Source organism: Gadus macrocephalus, chromosome 22 (genome assembly GCF_031168955.1).
Source record: "Gadus macrocephalus chromosome 22, ASM3116895v1".
NCBI lineage: Eukaryota > Metazoa > Chordata > Actinopteri > Gadiformes > Gadidae > Gadus > Gadus macrocephalus.
In genome coordinates, this window is record NC_082403.1 from 7,840,026 (window position 1) to 7,858,618 (window position 18,593).

General features: G+C 49.0%; 1 protein-coding gene across 1 annotated transcript; it reads left to right on the forward strand.

Moving 5' to 3' along the window:
* Window positions 1–11,128: 11,128 nt before the first annotated feature.
* Window positions 11,129–16,274, forward strand: LOC132450854 (cbp/p300-interacting transactivator 3-like). The gene is made up of 2 exons (XM_060043019.1): window positions 11,129–11,348; window positions 12,723–16,274. Exon 2 carries the CDS (start codon window positions 12,737–12,739, stop codon window positions 13,547–13,549), a length of 813 nt encoding a protein of 270 aa, XP_059899002.1. The 5' UTR covers window positions 11,129–11,348; window positions 12,723–12,736; the 3' UTR covers window positions 13,550–16,274.
* The last annotated feature ends 2,319 nt before the right edge of the window (window positions 16,275–18,593 follow it).

Below are 18,593 nucleotides of genomic sequence, written 5' to 3' on the forward strand. Positions count from 1 at the left end.
AGGCAAAGGAGTTTATTCAACCTCACTGAAGTGCTATTTTCTTTTTATAAATGCCCGACCCTGGTGCCAAACTTGTGTTGACATTTGCATATTTATTTCCCCAAACAAAGACGGACGCATTTAACATACATCTCAGAAATATTTAAATAAATAATAAATACCTTATCCTAATCATAATAATAATCATAAATAGAGAAATCTGAATCTATGTGGATGTCTTAGAATCCATAGCCCTGTGGTTAATACCCGTCCATCACATAACAGGATTAGACGATGATGATGTTACCAAACGATTATTACTGTGCGCTGACTGCTGACAATTTTTTGTCCGTTCTACGGCAGTCAAATTCTGTTTTCCTGAATATATCGACGCAATTCCCCCCCATGCACACACACACACACACAGACACAAAAACACTCAAGCAGCGACAGTCTAACTGCCGCTGCTTGAGTGTTTTTGTGTGTGTGTGTGTGTGTGTGTGTGTGTGTGTGTGTGTGTGTGTGTGTGTGTGTGTGTGTGTGTGTGTGTGTGTGTGTGTGTGTGTGTGTGTGCATGGGGGGGAATTGCATTGATATATTCAAGAAAAAATTGAAATGGGTTATTATGTAAAATACCGCTGACAGGGTCTTGCTATCCCATCAGCGACCGACCTCGACCACCGTCGGCACGGTAACGGTTAATAGTAACGGTAATAACACACATTAGGGATTAGCTGCTTAAAAATACATACGGCTACTCCTGGCGGTAAACATTAAATGGTGTTAGTGGAATGTGTGGGGGGCTGACTTCAGCTGCCTCACCTGAGCTTGGCTCGAGGTAACGATAATGTATTTTTAATTTTATTGCCCGTAAACATTTACTGTTGTCGTCCATGTTTACGGACACGAAGGGTGCACAGGTTTAATGGGGATCCTTTTAAAACATTGCGATTTTCTTATATAAGTGTGTTCTACTTTATGCATGTGTTGTTATAAAATCCTGTTGTGCAACATGCGCTCGGTTTCTACAAAAAGCCACAGCACACAATTGACGTCACTTTTTTAGAATCGGAGTAAAGGAGAAGTCAAATCCAAGACCAATGATGTCAATGGTCCACCTTTCAGTGGAATTGATGTTGCAGGCCATGCTCTTTAACAACACGCCTATGAAGCAGTAAATAGCCGATTGTGACATTTTTCCCTTTAAGTAGAGTGTGCACTAATGTTGACTTTAGTATGATTTAGCGTCTTAAGTTGTGGAAATAGGGCTGTATCAATCAAGGGGAGAGAGCTGAGACCCACACACAACAAGAGACTAAAAATAGACTTTTAACTTCGTCTCCTCTCAGAAATAGGCCTACATGTTTACTGTATGTGACAGGAAGTCCAACCCCAACTAAAATTGATAACAAGGCGTCCTCCGAATACTCCCACTGTTCCTTGATTATCCCTACCACGTTTGGTCGTTTCCTAATGTTTTGCTTGTAAAACAATTTCCGAAGGGAATTTCAGCACATCCGATACAAATCACATGGAACCGCTCTAACACAAATAAGTGTTCAGTCAAGTTAGTGGAAATCTGTATTGCAAACCAATATCTCTTTCTCTTTTTCGTTTCATCTTTTATTGTTAATTGCAACGATCTGAAAATCCATGATGGACCTCAAAATAAGCATTTTTATTCACAAACTTTTTTCTTATCAACTAAAGCAAATCCCCACTTTACCCAACTGACCAATTTACCAATCAAAACTATATGCCGAACCAGTATATTGGATTTCAAACATTATTTTCTTACATGTATACAAACAATGTTTATGGACACAGCCCACAGAGAGAGAGATCAGAGTTGGAAAAATTGTCCTTTGACGGTGGCCAGTACCTGCCCGTGAGTCAATCTCATCACCATCAATAGCCAATTCGCAGACCTCAAAACATTGCAAGCCAGGCAGTTTATGACCTTTCCCAAGGGATCACCATGGTAACGGTGGTGGAGTCAAGGCGGCCGGCTGAGCATGCGTGTGTGTCTATATGTGTGTATGCGTGTTGATATGTCTATATGTGTATACATGTGTCTGTGTTTGTGTGTGTGTGCATCTGGTGTGCATGTGGTGTGTCTGTGTGTGTGTGTGTCCATGCAATGACATATGTGTGTGTGTGTGTGCGTGCGTGAATGTGCATTGGTGTGTGCATGTGTGCATGCATATGTGTGTGTGTGTGTGTGTCTGTGTGTGTGCGTGCATGCGCAATGTTGTGCGTGTAAGTGCGCGTGTGTGTGTGTGCGTGCGTGTGTGCATGCGCATGTGTGCATGTGTGTGTGCGTGCGTGTGTGTGCATGTGGTGTGCATGTCGTGTGTCTGTGTGTGTGTGTCCATGCAATGGCATATGTGTGTGTATGTGCGTGCGTGTGTGCATGGGTGTGTGCATGTGTGCATGCATATGTGTGTGTGTGTGTGTGTGTGTGTGTGTGCGTGTGTGTGCGTGCATGCGCAATGTTGTGCGTGTAAGTGCGCGTGTGTGTGCGTGCGTGTGTGCATGCGCATGTGTGCGTGTGTGCATGCGCGTGTGTGCATGCGCATGTGTGCGCATGTGTGCGGGTGTGTGTGTGTGTGTGTGTGTGTGTGTGCGTGCGTGCGTGCGTGTGCATGCGCATTGCTGTGTGTGTGTGCTCCGCTGGGCTGCGTTGCATTCAGAGTGACTCAGCTCTGGGGGCTTGGGCTTCTAGAACACTGTACCACACATCCCTTTGTGTGGAGGCTGAACGTTGAGGCTCCACCCCCTCCTCCGCCTGGGCTTGTTTATTGACTGTACCCACAATGCACCGGGGGATATTGAAGAACAACAGCAGGGATCCTTCAGCCAAATGGACAACTTTGTTTACTTTGGGACATTTCTCCATCAGTTCACTTTGATTGCGACAACAGTGAAAACAAACGTGTGATATGATCTGGTTTGTAGAAGGCTGACACATCAATCAGTTAAAGTTGGGTCTCAGACCAAGAGCTTGTTTGAATAATGTATGTCAGAAAGACCTCCCTATGCAACAAAGATAGTTTTAATATATTGTGTCTATATTTTTAATTCAATTTAGATATGAAATCATCCATGAACTATGCTAACTAATGACCTTTGTGGTTAAGCCCCCGTACTGATCACTTGTTTGAAAGTTGCGCGCCAGAAAAACCTTGTTGAATAATATTGACAAACCAAAACATTATTAGGTATGTGTAAGAATTGCTCAAGCTGACACCTCTGTGAGCACAGTCAACTTCCTTCTTTTGATTGGGTGAAACCAGGCCCCCAAAGGAAATGTGCGTATATTATTAGACGCTGTTCCTCATGACTGGCTGCAGCAGCCCATGCTACGACAAGAAAAACAGCCGACACCACTGCAAAAGTAACCCCCTTAGGACCGCAAGCCGTTCGTTCACACACTAATTGTCAAACAAAACCTAAAAGTGAAGTAGAGCCCCGGGTATTCTGATGGTGATTACGTGATGTAGGATGTGTGTTCTGGGGTTGATCATGGCTGCACATAGCCTCTGAGGAGGAGACGTCCACAAATAAACACGTTTAAGTGAATCATACACGTAATGATTCACGCTGTGTGGTTCAGCGGATTAGTGAAACATTGCCATGATTGTCCAAGTTTAAGGCTACTGAATGAAAAGAGACATAATTACAGTGTGCTTTGAATTAATAGAAACAGCCTAATTAGGCAAACTTTGTTTTTTTGTTGGTATATTTGTTTGTGAGGGAAATGTTGTGTATGTTGAAATCAGTGCTGCCAGTATCCTAGACTAGAGAGAGTGAAGCAACACAACATTACAGGACCTGTTTTTAGTCTCTATGTCTCCTTCAGGCTGGAATATAAAGTCCTCCTACTCACGCACTCATGCAGCCACACACAAACACGCACACACGCAGGCTTGCACGCGCACACACACACATACGCACACAAACGCTTGCACGCGCACACGCACACACACACACACACAGAAACCCAAGGACACAAATCACCTAACATACTGCAGTCCCTTAACTGTTTCTAAATAAGAACGATAAGTCTACAATAAACAAAAACATAAATTATTACATAATCATACCGTGGTTTCCAAGGTGGATTAGAATAGATCAATAATTATTATAAACAAAAGAAAAAGGCATTTGCAAAACTTTTTGCTTCTCTTGTACCCCTTATTTGCTTTTCTATGACCAAAAAATTATCGTCATTTATTTATTTCCAAGGTTGGGCTTTAAAGTTGAATGACTACCAGGGATGAACACATGGAAAAAAAGGCATCCACCAAAAAACGGCAGTCCTTTTATGGGCGTTCTTTATCTGCCGAAGCTTTTTGGCTCTTCATATCGTTCATATCCATGGATGTATTACATTAAGACGATATCCGGCCTCAGAACACAGATCACAGGTCTCTCTCTCTCTATCTCTCTCCCTCCCTGTTTCACTCACTCAGTCACTCACACACATTTCTGGCTTGACTATGAGCACTTTGAAATGTGTATTAATACAAATGAAGTAGTGTTGGCATAAGAAGTGGCAGCAGAGGTAGAAGAATTAGCAGCAGTTGTGGTAATCGTGGTAGGAGTTTTGTCAGGATCAGTAGCAGCAGTACTGTGTTTATTATACTCATCACAGAATACATTTAAATCATATCTAATACTATATCGGCCTGCTGCCTTGAGCGGTGGAGCTCATGCAAAACAGTGCGAGATCATTTCCCAGCGTGTGAATCAGCATGCTGGTCATAACGTTCACCACCAAACAAAACACGCAATCTCACATATATCACAGAACAGTTTTCATTCGTTCTTGCACGTCCCTTCTCACAGTTGAAAGACACCAACAAGAATGTAAAGAGAAAGCAAAAGCTGACTGATCACTCCTAGCTCAGTAGCAAACCCACCCCACTAACATGCAGAGAGAGTCAAAGAGAGAGAGAGAGAGAGAGAGAGAGAGAGAGAGAGAGAGAGAGAGAGAGAGAGAGAGAGAGAGAGAGAGAGAGAGAGAGAGAGAGAGAGAGAGAGAGAGAGAGAGAGAGAGAGAGAGAGAGAGAGAGAGAGATGTGGAGGGAGAGAGAGCGAGAGAGGGGGAAAGAGAGAGAGGGAGGGAGGTGGAGGGAGAGAGAGAGAAAGAGTGAGAGAGAGAGGGAGGGGGAGAGAGAGGGAGCATCTCAGGTTGCCTGGTATGTTTTGCTGGGTTTAGCAGTGGGGGGATGGGCTGCAGCAGCACAAGGTAGAATGAGGAAGGAAGCCAGGGGAAGGCAAGACAAAAGACTCGGCCCAACGGCTATCTAGCCACATTGGTGGGGAAACTGTGTGTATACGGAGGAGTGGTCGGACAAGGGAGGGGGAGAGAGCGAGAGAGCGGGAGAGGGGGAGAGAGGGGGAGAGGGGGAGCAGGGGGGAGCTAAGGGGGCAGGAGACCAGTACCCAGCAGGTGTTCTCTGGTAAAGTGGTCGTCGGTCTGGCTCAGTGCCAAAAAAAAACACGCACACACACACACACACACGCCTACATACAGTGTGCCTCTGCAATCCTGCAGAATATGCATACCCTTGTTGTGCATACAAAGTCCACAGCCACACGAGTGACTCTCCTACACATCCGACAGAAAGCCAGTGGGCCTGTTTACAATGACAATGGTCCGATATGTCCCGTGGCTCCCAACAGTCCTGTTGACTCCTGCCTGTTCTCTCCCTCCTGCACCCCCCCTCTCCCCCCCATCATCCCCCCCCCCCCCCCTCCCCCCTCCTCCCTCCTCCACGTGTGTTCTTTCGCTCGGTATCTAGCTTGGTATGAGTAGGGCTACTTCAAACAAGTGCACCATGGAGCGCATGGACTCTCACACCCACACACACACACACACACACACACACACACACACACACACACACACACACACACACACACACACACACACACACACACACACACACACACACACACACACACACACACACAAACACACACACACAAATGCATGCAGACACACTCAAACACACACACACACACACACAAACATAAATGCGTGCAGACACCCACATACACACACACACACACGCACGTATAGACACACACACTCACTCCCCCTCCTGCTTGCTGTCAAAGCCCCATTTCCTTTGTCAGATGTACTCTCTCTCTCTCTCTCTCTCTCTGTGTTGCTGTGTGTTGCTACTCCAGCCGGAGAGGCATGTGATCACCGCTGGATACCCAGAGACCGCTGCCAGCCACTTGTTTCGCAGAAGGAGGAAGAAGACAGAGACAAAATGAACACAGGAAAAAAACAAGCCGTCACAACGGGGTCTGGCTGTCCAAGAGGACGTTTTGTACGGCGGGGCGGGATCTCCAGACGCTGTGTTAGACACTGAAAAGAAAGTGGGAAAAAAGAGAACGTCCTCATCCACTGGCAAACAGAACATACCGGGCTAGAGGATAACGGTTTCAGTTTTAATAGGGAGGGAGGGAGTGAGGCGGGGGGGAGGGCAATTAGAAGCGCTGAGAGCTTTACTGGCGAAAGGGCCCCTGGAAATGTTGGGTCTGAAGGCGGTGGAGGGGCCTGAGCACACAGCTGCTCAGACCTGCTGGGGGTTAGCGTCGGTTCGCAAGATGGAGGGTGGACCTACTCTCTCTGACAGGTGGCTGGTCAGCCGACACACACCGGAGGCAGATGTATGGGGAGATAGAGAGGGAGGGTAGGGTGGAGAGATAGAGAGATAGGGTAGATAGGGTAGAGAGAGAGAAAGAGAAAGAGAGAGAGAGAGAGAGAGAGAGAGATGCCTTTATTAAAGGAAACACACAACTAATCGACCAAGGAATGAACCATCTTTAAAGAGGAAATTACTTTGAGCATTAAAAAGGTTTGAGCATAAAACTAGAAATATATCACAGACGAACATGCTATCGTCCCAACCAGAAACACCCGATCTCTGCGTGGTCGTGGAACGGCAGAGCGAGCAGTTCCCTGGGCCCAGTTGTGTTGTCTGGTTTAAAAGGACCCTTGCCAAACACGTTGTTTTCCTAACACGACCAAACCGAAGCAAACTGAATAACAGGGCGGAGAGACAACATTCCACCACGGCTAAGAATAGCAAAAAGCGGACCCTTTTCTCCCTGGACTCACTGTACAAAGTCCGGCCGAGGACACCAGAGGAAGCGTGGGTGGTGCGTGTTGCCCGTACTTTTGCCAATTCAGCAAGTCGGACGAGACAAGGAACAAGAAGATTTATATTTATACGTTTACAAATGGAAAACAACCCCCCTCTCGTCCAACACAGCGTCTCACAACCGCGCTGATACTCCATATTTACGCGCGTTTCTTCCTTTAAATGAATGAGCGCGGGGGGGGTGGAGGCGGACACGGGTTACCTTGCGGAGGTTTCGAATCGGGGTCGGCTGAGGGATTGCCGTTTACCCTCTGAGGCGGACGGGGTTAGTCACGGCGTGGGCAATAAGGAAAGAGCGACGCGGCCCTCGGCCTTTATCGTCTGCCTGTTTACCGGCCCCGACGCTGCAGTCATCAGATCCTTTAATCTGGACACTTTGAACGACGGCCTGCCACTGGGTAACCACCCCCGGCAACACGTAAGCACACTGTCCCAGCAACACACACACACACACACACACACACACACACACACACACACACACACACACACACACACACACACACACACACACACACACACACACACACACACACACACACACACACACACCATCGGTTGTCTGGCTGTTGTTGTTGTTGTTCCCTTGACACCGCGCTCGTGACGTCACCCCCACCACCACACGCTTTTATTTATTTATTTATTTCCCTTGCCCCTGTTTAACATGTGGCCGGGATCTCACCCAACCGTCAGGGCCAGGACTGGACCTGGTCTTGTATTTTTCTGTGTGTGTGTGTGTGTGTGTGTGTGTGTGTGTGTGTGTGTGTGTGTGTGTGTGTGTGTGTGTGTGTGTGTGTGTGTGTGTGTGTGTGTGTGTGTGTGTGTTGGTTTGTGGTCGTTTGCATTGGTGTGAATGTGAGCGAGTCAGTGTGTGTTTGTGTGAATGTTTGCGTGTGTTTGTGTGTGTGTGTGTGTGTGTCTAATGATGAGCCAAATGGAGCCGATGAAGCAAAACTCAACCCTCGCACCGTGAGACTTGGGAACCTGAAGGTAACCCCCCTTTCCTAGTCACACAAACAAACACAAACACACACACACGTGCACACACACACACCTCTGATGCAAAGCGAGGCGTACAAGCCCTGCGCCCTCAGGCCAAACATGGTGGTAGGTGGACGAATGAGCGAACATATGTAGACTACACACAGGAACACGGTATGTAAGCACACACACTCCCCTCCCCCACTCCTCCCAATACACACAAGCCCCCACACACACATGCTAATAAAGAGGAGCATATGGTCTTATGAACCACTACCTGGATCAGCAGGTGGGAGCCCCTCCCCCTCCCTCCCTCCCCCCCTCCCCCCCTCTGCCGGTGACTCGTCGAAAGGAGAAGAAGAAGAAGAAGATGAAGGAGAAGAAGAAGAAGGGAGGGGTGAGGGAGGGAGGGAGGAGGGGTGAGGATTAGCAGGAGACGGCCATTGCTATTGTTGCGTGGCCTTAAAGACAAACACACATAGCTGAGGTATGGACAGAATAGAAAAAAATCACACACACACACACACACACACACACACACACACACACACACCTAGACACAGGATACACACCTCTAAGGTCAGGTGGAGCTGAATGCTGGCTGCCTCACACTCTGTGTTTTGATCGGAGAGGCGCGAGGGAAACTGTGAAGGCGAAAACAGGTTTTGCCTCGGCGTCTAAAACGATGTGTAACATTGTTTTATATAAGCCGTTCACTCGTTCTGCAAATGTCAAAGACAAAAGATAAATATATTACTAGCAGCAGACTAGAGGATATGCCGCCGGCAAATATTGTACAAGCTCAGTGACTAATAGACAATTAGCCAAGCCGGGAAATTGATAAAGACCCATTTCTACGTGACTCAAGCATGTTTTATCACTATGAGGTGTTAACTACAGAGCACTATCGTTTAGAGTCTGAAAGTAACGTCTGTTTTGGAGCTTATGCATGCATATGCAAAACCAACATTAATTATTTTGCAAAACATCTACACACAGCAATATGCAGAGTCACTGGGGTGTGGTGTGTGTGTGTATGCGTGCATGCTTATGTGCCTGACTGTGTGTGTGTGTGTGTGTGTGTGTGTGTGTGTGTGTGCATGACTGTGTGTGTGCATGACTGTGTGTGTGTGTGTGTTTGTGTGGCAAGAAGGCATGAGTAATGTGAAACCTAGACGTATATGCCGATAAGGGAAAACAAGACAAAGGGTATAGGTTAGTGAGAGAGAAAGAGAAAGGAGAGGGAGAGAGAGAGAGAGAGAGAGGGAGAGAGAGAGTGATAGAGAGAGGGAGAGAGAGAGTGATAGAGAGAGGGAGTGATAAAGAGAGAGGGAGAGAATACGTGCTGTCTTATCTTTGTTATGTTGCTCTCAGTGCACATTGACGGATATAAAAAAAGTGGTGTCTGATCAATCCTTCCTGACTTTTTCCCAGAAGCAGGAGGCAACGTTTCTGCCTTCACTGAAAGGTGAATGGCTACATAGCCAGGCACCATGACCCTCATTGACCTCATTGATAAAAACAAGGATTAAAAAATAATAATTTAGATTTAGGATTATTATTACTATTATGATTTATAGATTAAACGAAATATATGAGAGAGAGAGAGAGAGAGAGAGAGAGAGAGAGAGAGAGAGAGAGAGAGAGAGAGAGACCAGTGATCTGCGTTCTGAGGCCGGATATCGTCCTAATGTAATACATCCATGGATATGAACGATATGAAGAGCCAAAAAGCTTCGGTAGATAAAGAGCGCCCATAAAAGAACTGCAATTTTTGGTGGATGCACTTTGAGAGAAATATTATAAAAAAAAAATATTTATTTTTTTGAATCTTACAAAGACCCACTTTTGTAATAATCAAGCAATCAGTAATCAGTATGCTGGGGGACAAAAGTCGTGAAAACATTGCGGGTGCATTTTTACGTTGATGCTACGTCTGCCTTGTGTCATAACTCGTTTACTTGCAAAACGCACCAAACACACAGAGACCCAAAGTCCAGATTGGGTTGAGCAAGACGTGCACAGCAACGCCGTGCGCTGGAGTCAAGTCACGACGACAACCGGACATAGGTCAACTCAAAGAGACACAGGCCTACACAACGACCAACGACAAGACTGACCGAAACAGACAAGTAACAGCATTCCTGAACCCCAACAATGGGCATGTAAAGCAGGGGGTTCAGAAACAGAGAGGGAGAGAGAGCGCGCAGGAGTTGCATAGCCGTATTTAAACGTCCCCAAAAAAGGGGGCAGGACACATACACACATTCCTGCGCACCAATGGGTGTGTGGACTAGCCTGTGTGTAAACAGGGTTTCACGCTGGGCTCCTACATACTTGCTAGTCGAGTGGTTTCCATTGCATTAAGGAGGAAAATGCCTACGCGATAACGTCGATGCAACCATTGAGTGGGGCCCAGCTTGTTGCTCTGCCGCTCGGGCATCGGTTGTTCATTGATGTCGCGCCGCGCGTGCTTCCGTGTGTCATGACGTTTCGCGCGCGGCTCGCGAGACATTGGAGAACGGGCATTATTGTTTCACATGAAAATGATCCCGCGGGGACCTAATGGGAGGAATAGTACTAATAAAACGGCCACGCCATTGTTGTCCCCACCACAAACTTATACACATAAGCGTAGGTTAAGAACGCGAAATGATCTTTAGAAAGAAATGTGTAAGGCTGTTTCTACCGCATTAACTTGAACGCCCATGTCGTTTCTATTAATAAAACAGGCCTACACCTAATCCCGGCCTATTAGATCATCATAACCATCAAGTGATCATCTTTCAAGAATAAAGGATTTTCATTTTCGGCGTAACGTTCAATTTCCCACTGCACGGCAGGAATCTGGGTGGATGTGTTCTTTTAGGACACATTGTGAGCAGTCCTGAATGTTTCTTTGCACGGTGATTAAGGGGAGGACCAATCGCAACAAAGGATCCGGAGAGGACGGTAGCTCCGCCCCGCCCCTATCTCCGCTGCTTTATAGATGGATATAATCCCAGAGTTGACCCAGAAAACAAACTCCTGACTGCCGAGCGAGAGCGCCCCTTCGCCGCGGTTAGACGAGAGCACCGCTTCACTCACGGCGGCCAGACTGGACTGTATGTGTCGGTGGACTCGGCGTCGACTGGAAGTAATCAGACCATCCGATTTCGGAGTGCTCAACTCGCTCAACTTCTGAATAGGGATATTTCGGAATCGGTAGGTGTTTTCTGATCAAGCTGATTTTTGCGGTAATGAAAGGGGCAGCAGATGCATGCATGTTAATGGGCACCGCTCGTTCGTTCTGTGTGGATTTTAGGACCGCTTATATTGTCGTGGCTAATGCTGTAGTCTGATTAGGTGAGGTTGATGACACGGGTGTTAGAGGTGTCTATTATCATCTTGAAATCCTATTCCACGCGTTTGCCTTATTGATCTGAACCGTGGTCGGACGTGTTCTTTTACATGGTAGCCTCCGTGTCGATGAATGGCTCATTGGTTGTATAATCGGTAAGCTGTTGGGTCAGTTCAATTGGCTCACGTAATCGATCCTTCTTATTAATAACACAGATACACGCTAATAACAGTGAATAATGCTCTTTCACGGTTCCGTTTGTGTGAAGTGACGATCGGGCAGAATCGGCAAGAGGATCCGTGCTGCTTAGGAAGAAGATAGACAAAAATCACAATGGGTTGTTCGAAGGAGGGAGGTTATTCTCCAATAAGTGTGTGATTAACTCAACGACCATTGTGAGGTTCAAACCGATAGGCCTACAGCCAGGGGCACGGGAGGAGATGTTTGAGGAAAAGAGAAGAAAGAAGCGAGAAATTCTTTGTTTTCATTGATGGCAAAGGAAGGTAGCGCATAGACGTTCACACCGGACTATCTCACAAGCCTATTTGAGATCTGATTTGGCATGGAACAGATGGATATTAGAGGAAAATGTAAACTGTGGAACAATTGAACGGTCTAATTGTTAAACAAAATCGTTGGCTGTTAAATCTCAGTCACGTCCATAGTAATATATACAGGGCGAGAAATCGCTTTAGACTGCACGTAGTCCATAGATTACGAGGGTTGCCGGTTATGGTTTGAAGAGAGAGCCATTTGTTTACAAAGATAAAAGATTTCATGGCTGTTAGGCTCGCGATAACCTTGTTGGGGCTTGAGATGCGTAAAGCGCCCATCCGCGTCCTTTTGGCTCCACGTCGCTCCTCACGCGCCAACCACCAGTGCGATCCTCGATTTCCCAGCCCTTGTTATGGTTAAATAACCGACATGTGCACTGCATATTGAATGAACATGACCATGCCAACGAGAATCATGTCAAGAATCAATTCAAGTTGGCAGAGCGTTTTCTTTCTCTCTCTCTGTGTGTGTGTGTGTGTGTGTGTGTGTGTGTGTGTGTGTGTGTGTGTGTGTGTGTGTGTGTGTGTGTGTGTGTGTGTGTGTGTGTGTGTGTGTGTGTGTGTGTGTGTGTGTGCAATCACAAAAAGTGATTTTCCTATGATGCCAACGCATGCATGCCCACCGGACGCTAATGAATCCGAGCTGCATCCACTAACACCCCCCCCCCCCTTCTCCGCCCACAGGACCAACTCAAGATATGGCCGAGCACATGATGATGCCCATGACCCACGGCTCCGCCGGCGGGGGATTCCACGGCTTCCGAATGGGCATGAACGGCCCCTCGCAGCTGGGGGTGGGCCAGCCTGGGCTTCGCGGGGTCCCCAACGGCCAGTTGGTGCACTACGGCCGGGGGCCCCAGAACCCCATGGAGGCGGCCATGCGGCAGCGGCCCGGCATGGTGAGCGCGGGGTCCATGAACGGACAGGTGCCCGGCCCCCCCATGGCCAACCACCCCCACGCCCATCACCACCAGCAGCAGCAGCAACAGCAGCAGCAGCAGCAGGCCCACCACCACCACCACCATATGATGTCTGGGAACATGATGTACAACGGGCAGTCCCAGCAACAGCAGCAGCAGCACCACCACATGCACCCCCAGCAGCAGCAACAGCAGCAGCAGCAGCAGCAGCAGCAGCAGGGGGGGCACCCACAGCAATACATCCAGGGCACCCTCACCTCCCAGCAGCTCATGGCGAGCATGCACCTGCAGAAACTCAACACCCAGTACCACGGACACCCGCTGGCCTCCAACGGCCACCACCTGCCCAACGGCGCGCAGTACCGCGTGGGGCCCGGCCAGCTGGCGGGCATGCAGCACATGGGCGGGCCCATGGTGCCCAGCGGCATGGACATGGACCTTATCGACGAGGAGGTGCTGACGTCGCTGGTGCTGGAGCTGGGGCTGGACCGCGTGCAGGAGCTGCCCGAGCTCTTCCTGGGACAGAACGAGTTTGACTTCCTGTCAGACTTTGTGTGCAAACAGCAGCAGACCAGCACCGTCAGCTGTTGAGCTCTCCCCCCCCCCCCCCCCCCCCCCGTAACGGACCACCGCCGCCACCGCCCACAGGACGGTGGCGTTGGAGCGAGTCGAGGACCCCGCCCGGGCCCCGGGTTTCAGGCTGAGCCATAAGGGGACATCGGGGCCCGCGAGTTTGGGTGGGGGGGGTGGGGGGGGGGGGGTGGGCCGTGGTAGCACAGCAAAAAGGAGACAATCTCTCTGTATATCTGTGTGGGTGTTTTTTCGGTGTCTATGTGTTTTTTGGCGGTCTCTGGCAGACCGACCCTGCGTACGAACGCGCACTGCGCACTGGCCTGCCTGTAAAACTCGCCGCAAAGACTTTTAAGAAAACGACGGAAGAAAAACTGAAAAAAACGCCTGGGTTTTTATCCTTCCACGGTGATCCAGAACCTGTGTGAGAATCTGCTGTATGTGGCCAAATTACTGTGGGGGGGGAAGGGGGACATCGTGACGCCATGGGGCCCTCACCACGGGGCCCTTCTTGCCCCGCAGCACCTGTGCCTGCAGTGTCCAGGCTGCTGCAACACGATTGTAACAGAGCGGGCTGGTGGGGGTTGGGGGGGGGGGGGGCACTGGCAAAAGACAATCCATCCTGGTCTTCTAGATTCTATTTATCTATTAATATATTTTACCGACGCTGACGACGTTACCAAAACTAAAGTTTATAAGCGGCAGCGGCGGTCGTCTTCATCCTCATGAGATCGGCCGAGACATGTGACCCACGGACGAAGGGATCCGAGAGAGACGGAAGGTCGCATCTTTGTCCGGCCTGATTTCTGTGTCTGTATGAAACTGCTTGTTGTCTCTACACATCCATAAAACACTGGGGGAGGGGGGGGATATAAATTAGAGAATGGGGGAGGTGGTCCCACAGCATTCCATTACACCTGGCGATTTCCCCCAATCACTTTGGTCCAAAGAAACGTGCTACCATTATTTTTTTTTTCTCCAGTTCAATGAAGGCGTAAACCATTAAAATGTAAAAAGGTTCCCGTTCGTTGTGTGCACATCACTCATGTAGCGTCTCTTGCCCACCACTAAGTTCACCCCAGTTAAAGCTTCTGCTTTAAAGATCGTCTCACTCAAACAAGAATCTGTGGGAGGGATGAGAACTAAAGTAAGAGCGAATAAGTATTATATTGAAAGAAGACAGGCGCGACGAGGTGCAGAGCGTGACACACGAGACGCATCAACTCGACTGCGGCTCTCGTTGAAGGGGGAGAAGTGCATGGGCGACCTTCGAAGGAGCCACCGAGCCAGTGATTGTAGCCGCCCGCATTCTTGTACTTGACTTGTTAGCATTCCTGTACCGCCAGCGGATCGAAGCGTTTCCAAGTCAGCGGATCCAGTCCTCTTCCCTTCCTCCCGGCAGCCAGTCCCCATGGCGCCCCCAGCCCTCCGCTGAGCGGGGAAACGCACACGCTTTTCGATGGCCGCCATTTTTTGAAGTTACAGGGGACCCCCAGCCCAAAAAACGACCGATCGCCGGTTGAGTTATCATTACCCCCCCCTCGTGGCGTCCGTGCTGAGCGCATCACGCCACCCTCCTATAGATTTGCTTACGCGGCTGCTTTTCCCAACGATAAGATTTAAATTACATGTCCGTACACGGTTGTCTTAATTGAGGTCGGCCCGCATCGTCTCCAATGACTTAATAATTATAAAACGGACATGTTCTGTGGAGCATTGCTTTTTTTTCCCTCGCCCCTTTCCGCATAGTTTGTAATTACTTTCTCTCTCTTTTTCTTGCTCTCTCTCTCGCTCCCTTTCTCGGTCAAGGTCGCCATTTTTGCAGCTTCTGGCTGATTTTCCCTTTTTTTTTGTGCGTGTCATGTGGGCAAGGCTGAACATGGAATACTTTCTTGCGCTCGTGCTGCGATCTTATTTTCGCTGCGTCGTTGTCGGGAGAGTCGATGGCTTGTTGGCTGCGTCGGGGGTGACGACAGCAGACGGCTCTCTCTGTTCCACTGAAATCCCTGCAGTATGTGGCCTGGCCCCCTCCCCCCATTCCTCATCACCTCACTGGAAATTCTCTCCCCCCCCCCCCCCCCCCGCCACCCAGCCTCACCCTCCCCTCCCCTCCTAGTAGGTTCTCACCTCAAACAATTGGCCCAGCAAGGTCAGTTACTTTGAGGACTGGCTAGAAGATGTAAGCGGAGCAACTTTAAACCACAGGCGATTTTTATGTTTTATTCCCCCCCCCCAGCCCCCCTGCATATTTAAATCGATGAACTTCTTCCTTTGGCCTTAGTGAGATAGTGGCCTCGGAAGGTGCGCTATATCAATAAGAGAAGCCTTCTTGTGTAATCGTATCTCTGTACTGTAGACTAGAGGTGAACAATCGACCTAGATGCATTTTAAGGATACTTTCGAGAAACATTGTCAAGATGTAAATGTAACAAACAGCAGATTTTCCTCTTTTTTTTTTTTTGGTAAGTGTTGAGAAGAGACTATATCATAAGTTGTAGAGTCAAACGACCCACAGGGCCGATGAGAATGTACAGTAGTGTGTTGTGGGAACCTGTCTCCAGATGGTAGATTCATGCGTGAGATTGTACCCTTGTTCTAAATGACACAACTTCCATTTGGGTTAACCCTGCTTCTCCCCCCACCCCCCCTCTATCTCTCCTCCCTCCCCCCCAAAGCTTTTGTAATGTTATTGATTCTATTTTGGGAAAATGTATTTATTTTCAAATAAAATATTTATTTAAAGAAACTGATGTGTTTTCCCTCTTATCTTCTTGATGGCGTTTCTTAGCCTGGTTATGGCAAAACGTACGATCAGAATTGCTAAAGGAAGAGGTGAATGTCAATGAACCACATACAACACACGTAAACCACCAGGCAGCTCATCTTAAAGTGATTAAAGAAAAACCGAGGCCTTGCCCTTTACACTGTGGCATTACCAGTCACATAAAATCAGATCATGAATAAATGCCACGACACAATTCTCAAGGACGGGGGGGAAAACAAACACGCACACGCTCACACACACACACACGCGCGCAACTGGTGCTATTGTGGTGTGTGGTTACTTCAGTCTAGCTTGTCTGAGTGTGCTTCATGAAAGCCTCCTCTCACCTGAACACCCCGCCAGCCATGGCTGACACTGCATAAACAGCACATGTTAATGCTCATTCGGGCCATTGATCCGGGGCCACATTGATTTCCACGCGCTTCGAGTGGCCGTTGAGGTTAGGTTATGCATGCAGTCGATTCACTCGCAAACCCACAAGTGCCTTTTAAAACACAGCTTTCCTGATGAAAACGGCCAACCCACGGTCAACACGCACCAGATTGCAAACGGCAAAGACACAATCTTCTGATCTGATGGCTTTCACTAAATGGGAAGCGACAAGGACGATGTGCCTTCATATCACATATAATATAATCATCTATGATCTAATAACGAAGGAGAAGAACAACACAGAAGAGACCGCAGGCCCAGGGCGCTGGACCTGTTCTAGGGCCCCCCCGTGGCCCGGGAGGAGTCTCCACCCAGTCTCCCTGTTGCCGTTCGTCATCAGCCCCATGGACCAGTCCCCCCTCCCCCCCGCCTCCCCTGTCTCTGTGTTTACTGTACCCTAATAAAAGCCCGGACAGGGGGCTGATGCCGCTGCCAATTCCACACGGGGGTGGCGGAAGGCTAACCCCCTACCCCCCCCTGACGGCCACATCTGGTAAAGGGGGGCGACGATGCATCGCAACTGCTGATACCAGGTACTTTTAAACACACACCAGATGAGCCTCCAGGAACAGTGTGCCTGCATAGTGTGTGCGAACACAACTTTTACATGAAAGTATGCGTGCGCTGTGAGTCATACTTCACACACACACACACACACACACACACACACGAGCGCACACACACAATGGCTACAACACGTTTACAGACACGAGGAAGAAGTGTGAATGTTTTTTTTTTTCCTCTTTCACATACGGCCTCAATCTGTACTCTTAACAGCACCCGATCCGAGCAATGTGTTCAGGTGTCACCCAGAGGGTCCCCGCTGCCCACTTGGTCTGCTGTGTGTGTGTGTGTGTGTGTGTGTGTGTGTGTGTGTGTGTGTGTGTGTGTGTGTGTGTGTGTGTGTGTGTGTGTGTGTGTGTGTGTGTGTGTGTGTGTCGCCCTCCTCTGCACTTTGTGTCACGCCGACCATGACAGCTGTCCAGGTGTAGACAGGTAGCTAATCCACCCTGGCGCGGGACTGCGTCACACAGTGTGTTTTCCGATGGCTGTCCCATAATACAAGCCTGCTCCCCGTCGTCTCAGGGCCGCGCTCCGTAACCAGTAGTTGGAGGTGTCAAAGTGTAATAGTGACCGTGGCAGCCTTTAAACACAGGTTTCTACCCGGCACCTCAGCCATGCCCCTTACACCGCGCTTTGTTTTCGTTGCTGCAATGTGTGGTGTCATTCGAAAACGGTGACTAACGAGAATAAAACACACAAAAACAGGTGAGGAGGTTTTGTGTTGTTGTGTTCCCAGGAAAGAACTCAACACTGGTAAGTGGCACATTGTGTGCCGCGCCCTTCATCAAAGCTCCTGTGTCATCAGGTCATACTTTCTCTTTCGCCCCGCGGGAGGAAAACTGTTGACTGTAGAATGTTATCGCCTGTCACTCCCATCGTCTCTCTCTCTCTCTCTCTCTCTCTCTCTCTCTCTCTCTCTCTCTCTCTCTCTCTCTCTCTCTCTCTCTCTCTCTCTCTCTCTCTCTCTCTCTCTCTCTCTCTCTCTCTCTCTCTCTCTCTCTCTCTCTCTCTCTCTCTCTCTCTCTCTCTCTCTCCCTCCTTCCTCCCCCCCCCCCCGGCGGAGTGCGGCGGCGGTGACGTCGTCACGGTGACGAGGCTCCGCAGCCGGCCCTCATCTGTGATTGGCTCTGGTCTGTTTTCCCATGTCTCGACGAGACTTGGCTCACCGTCGTGCTGGTGTTGACGGTGCTGTGAGCTGGCGGTGGTGGTGGTGTAACAGAGTGGGTGGGGGCGGTGGGGGGGACACCCTCTGGATGAGTTTCTCTCTCTCTCTCTCTCTCTCTC

Bases quoted from the DNA above. Each gene is read 5' to 3' on its own strand.
- LOC132450854 (XM_060043019.1), top strand. From the start codon at position 12,737: ATGGCCGAGCACATGATGATGCCCATGACCCACGGCTCCGCCGGCGGG.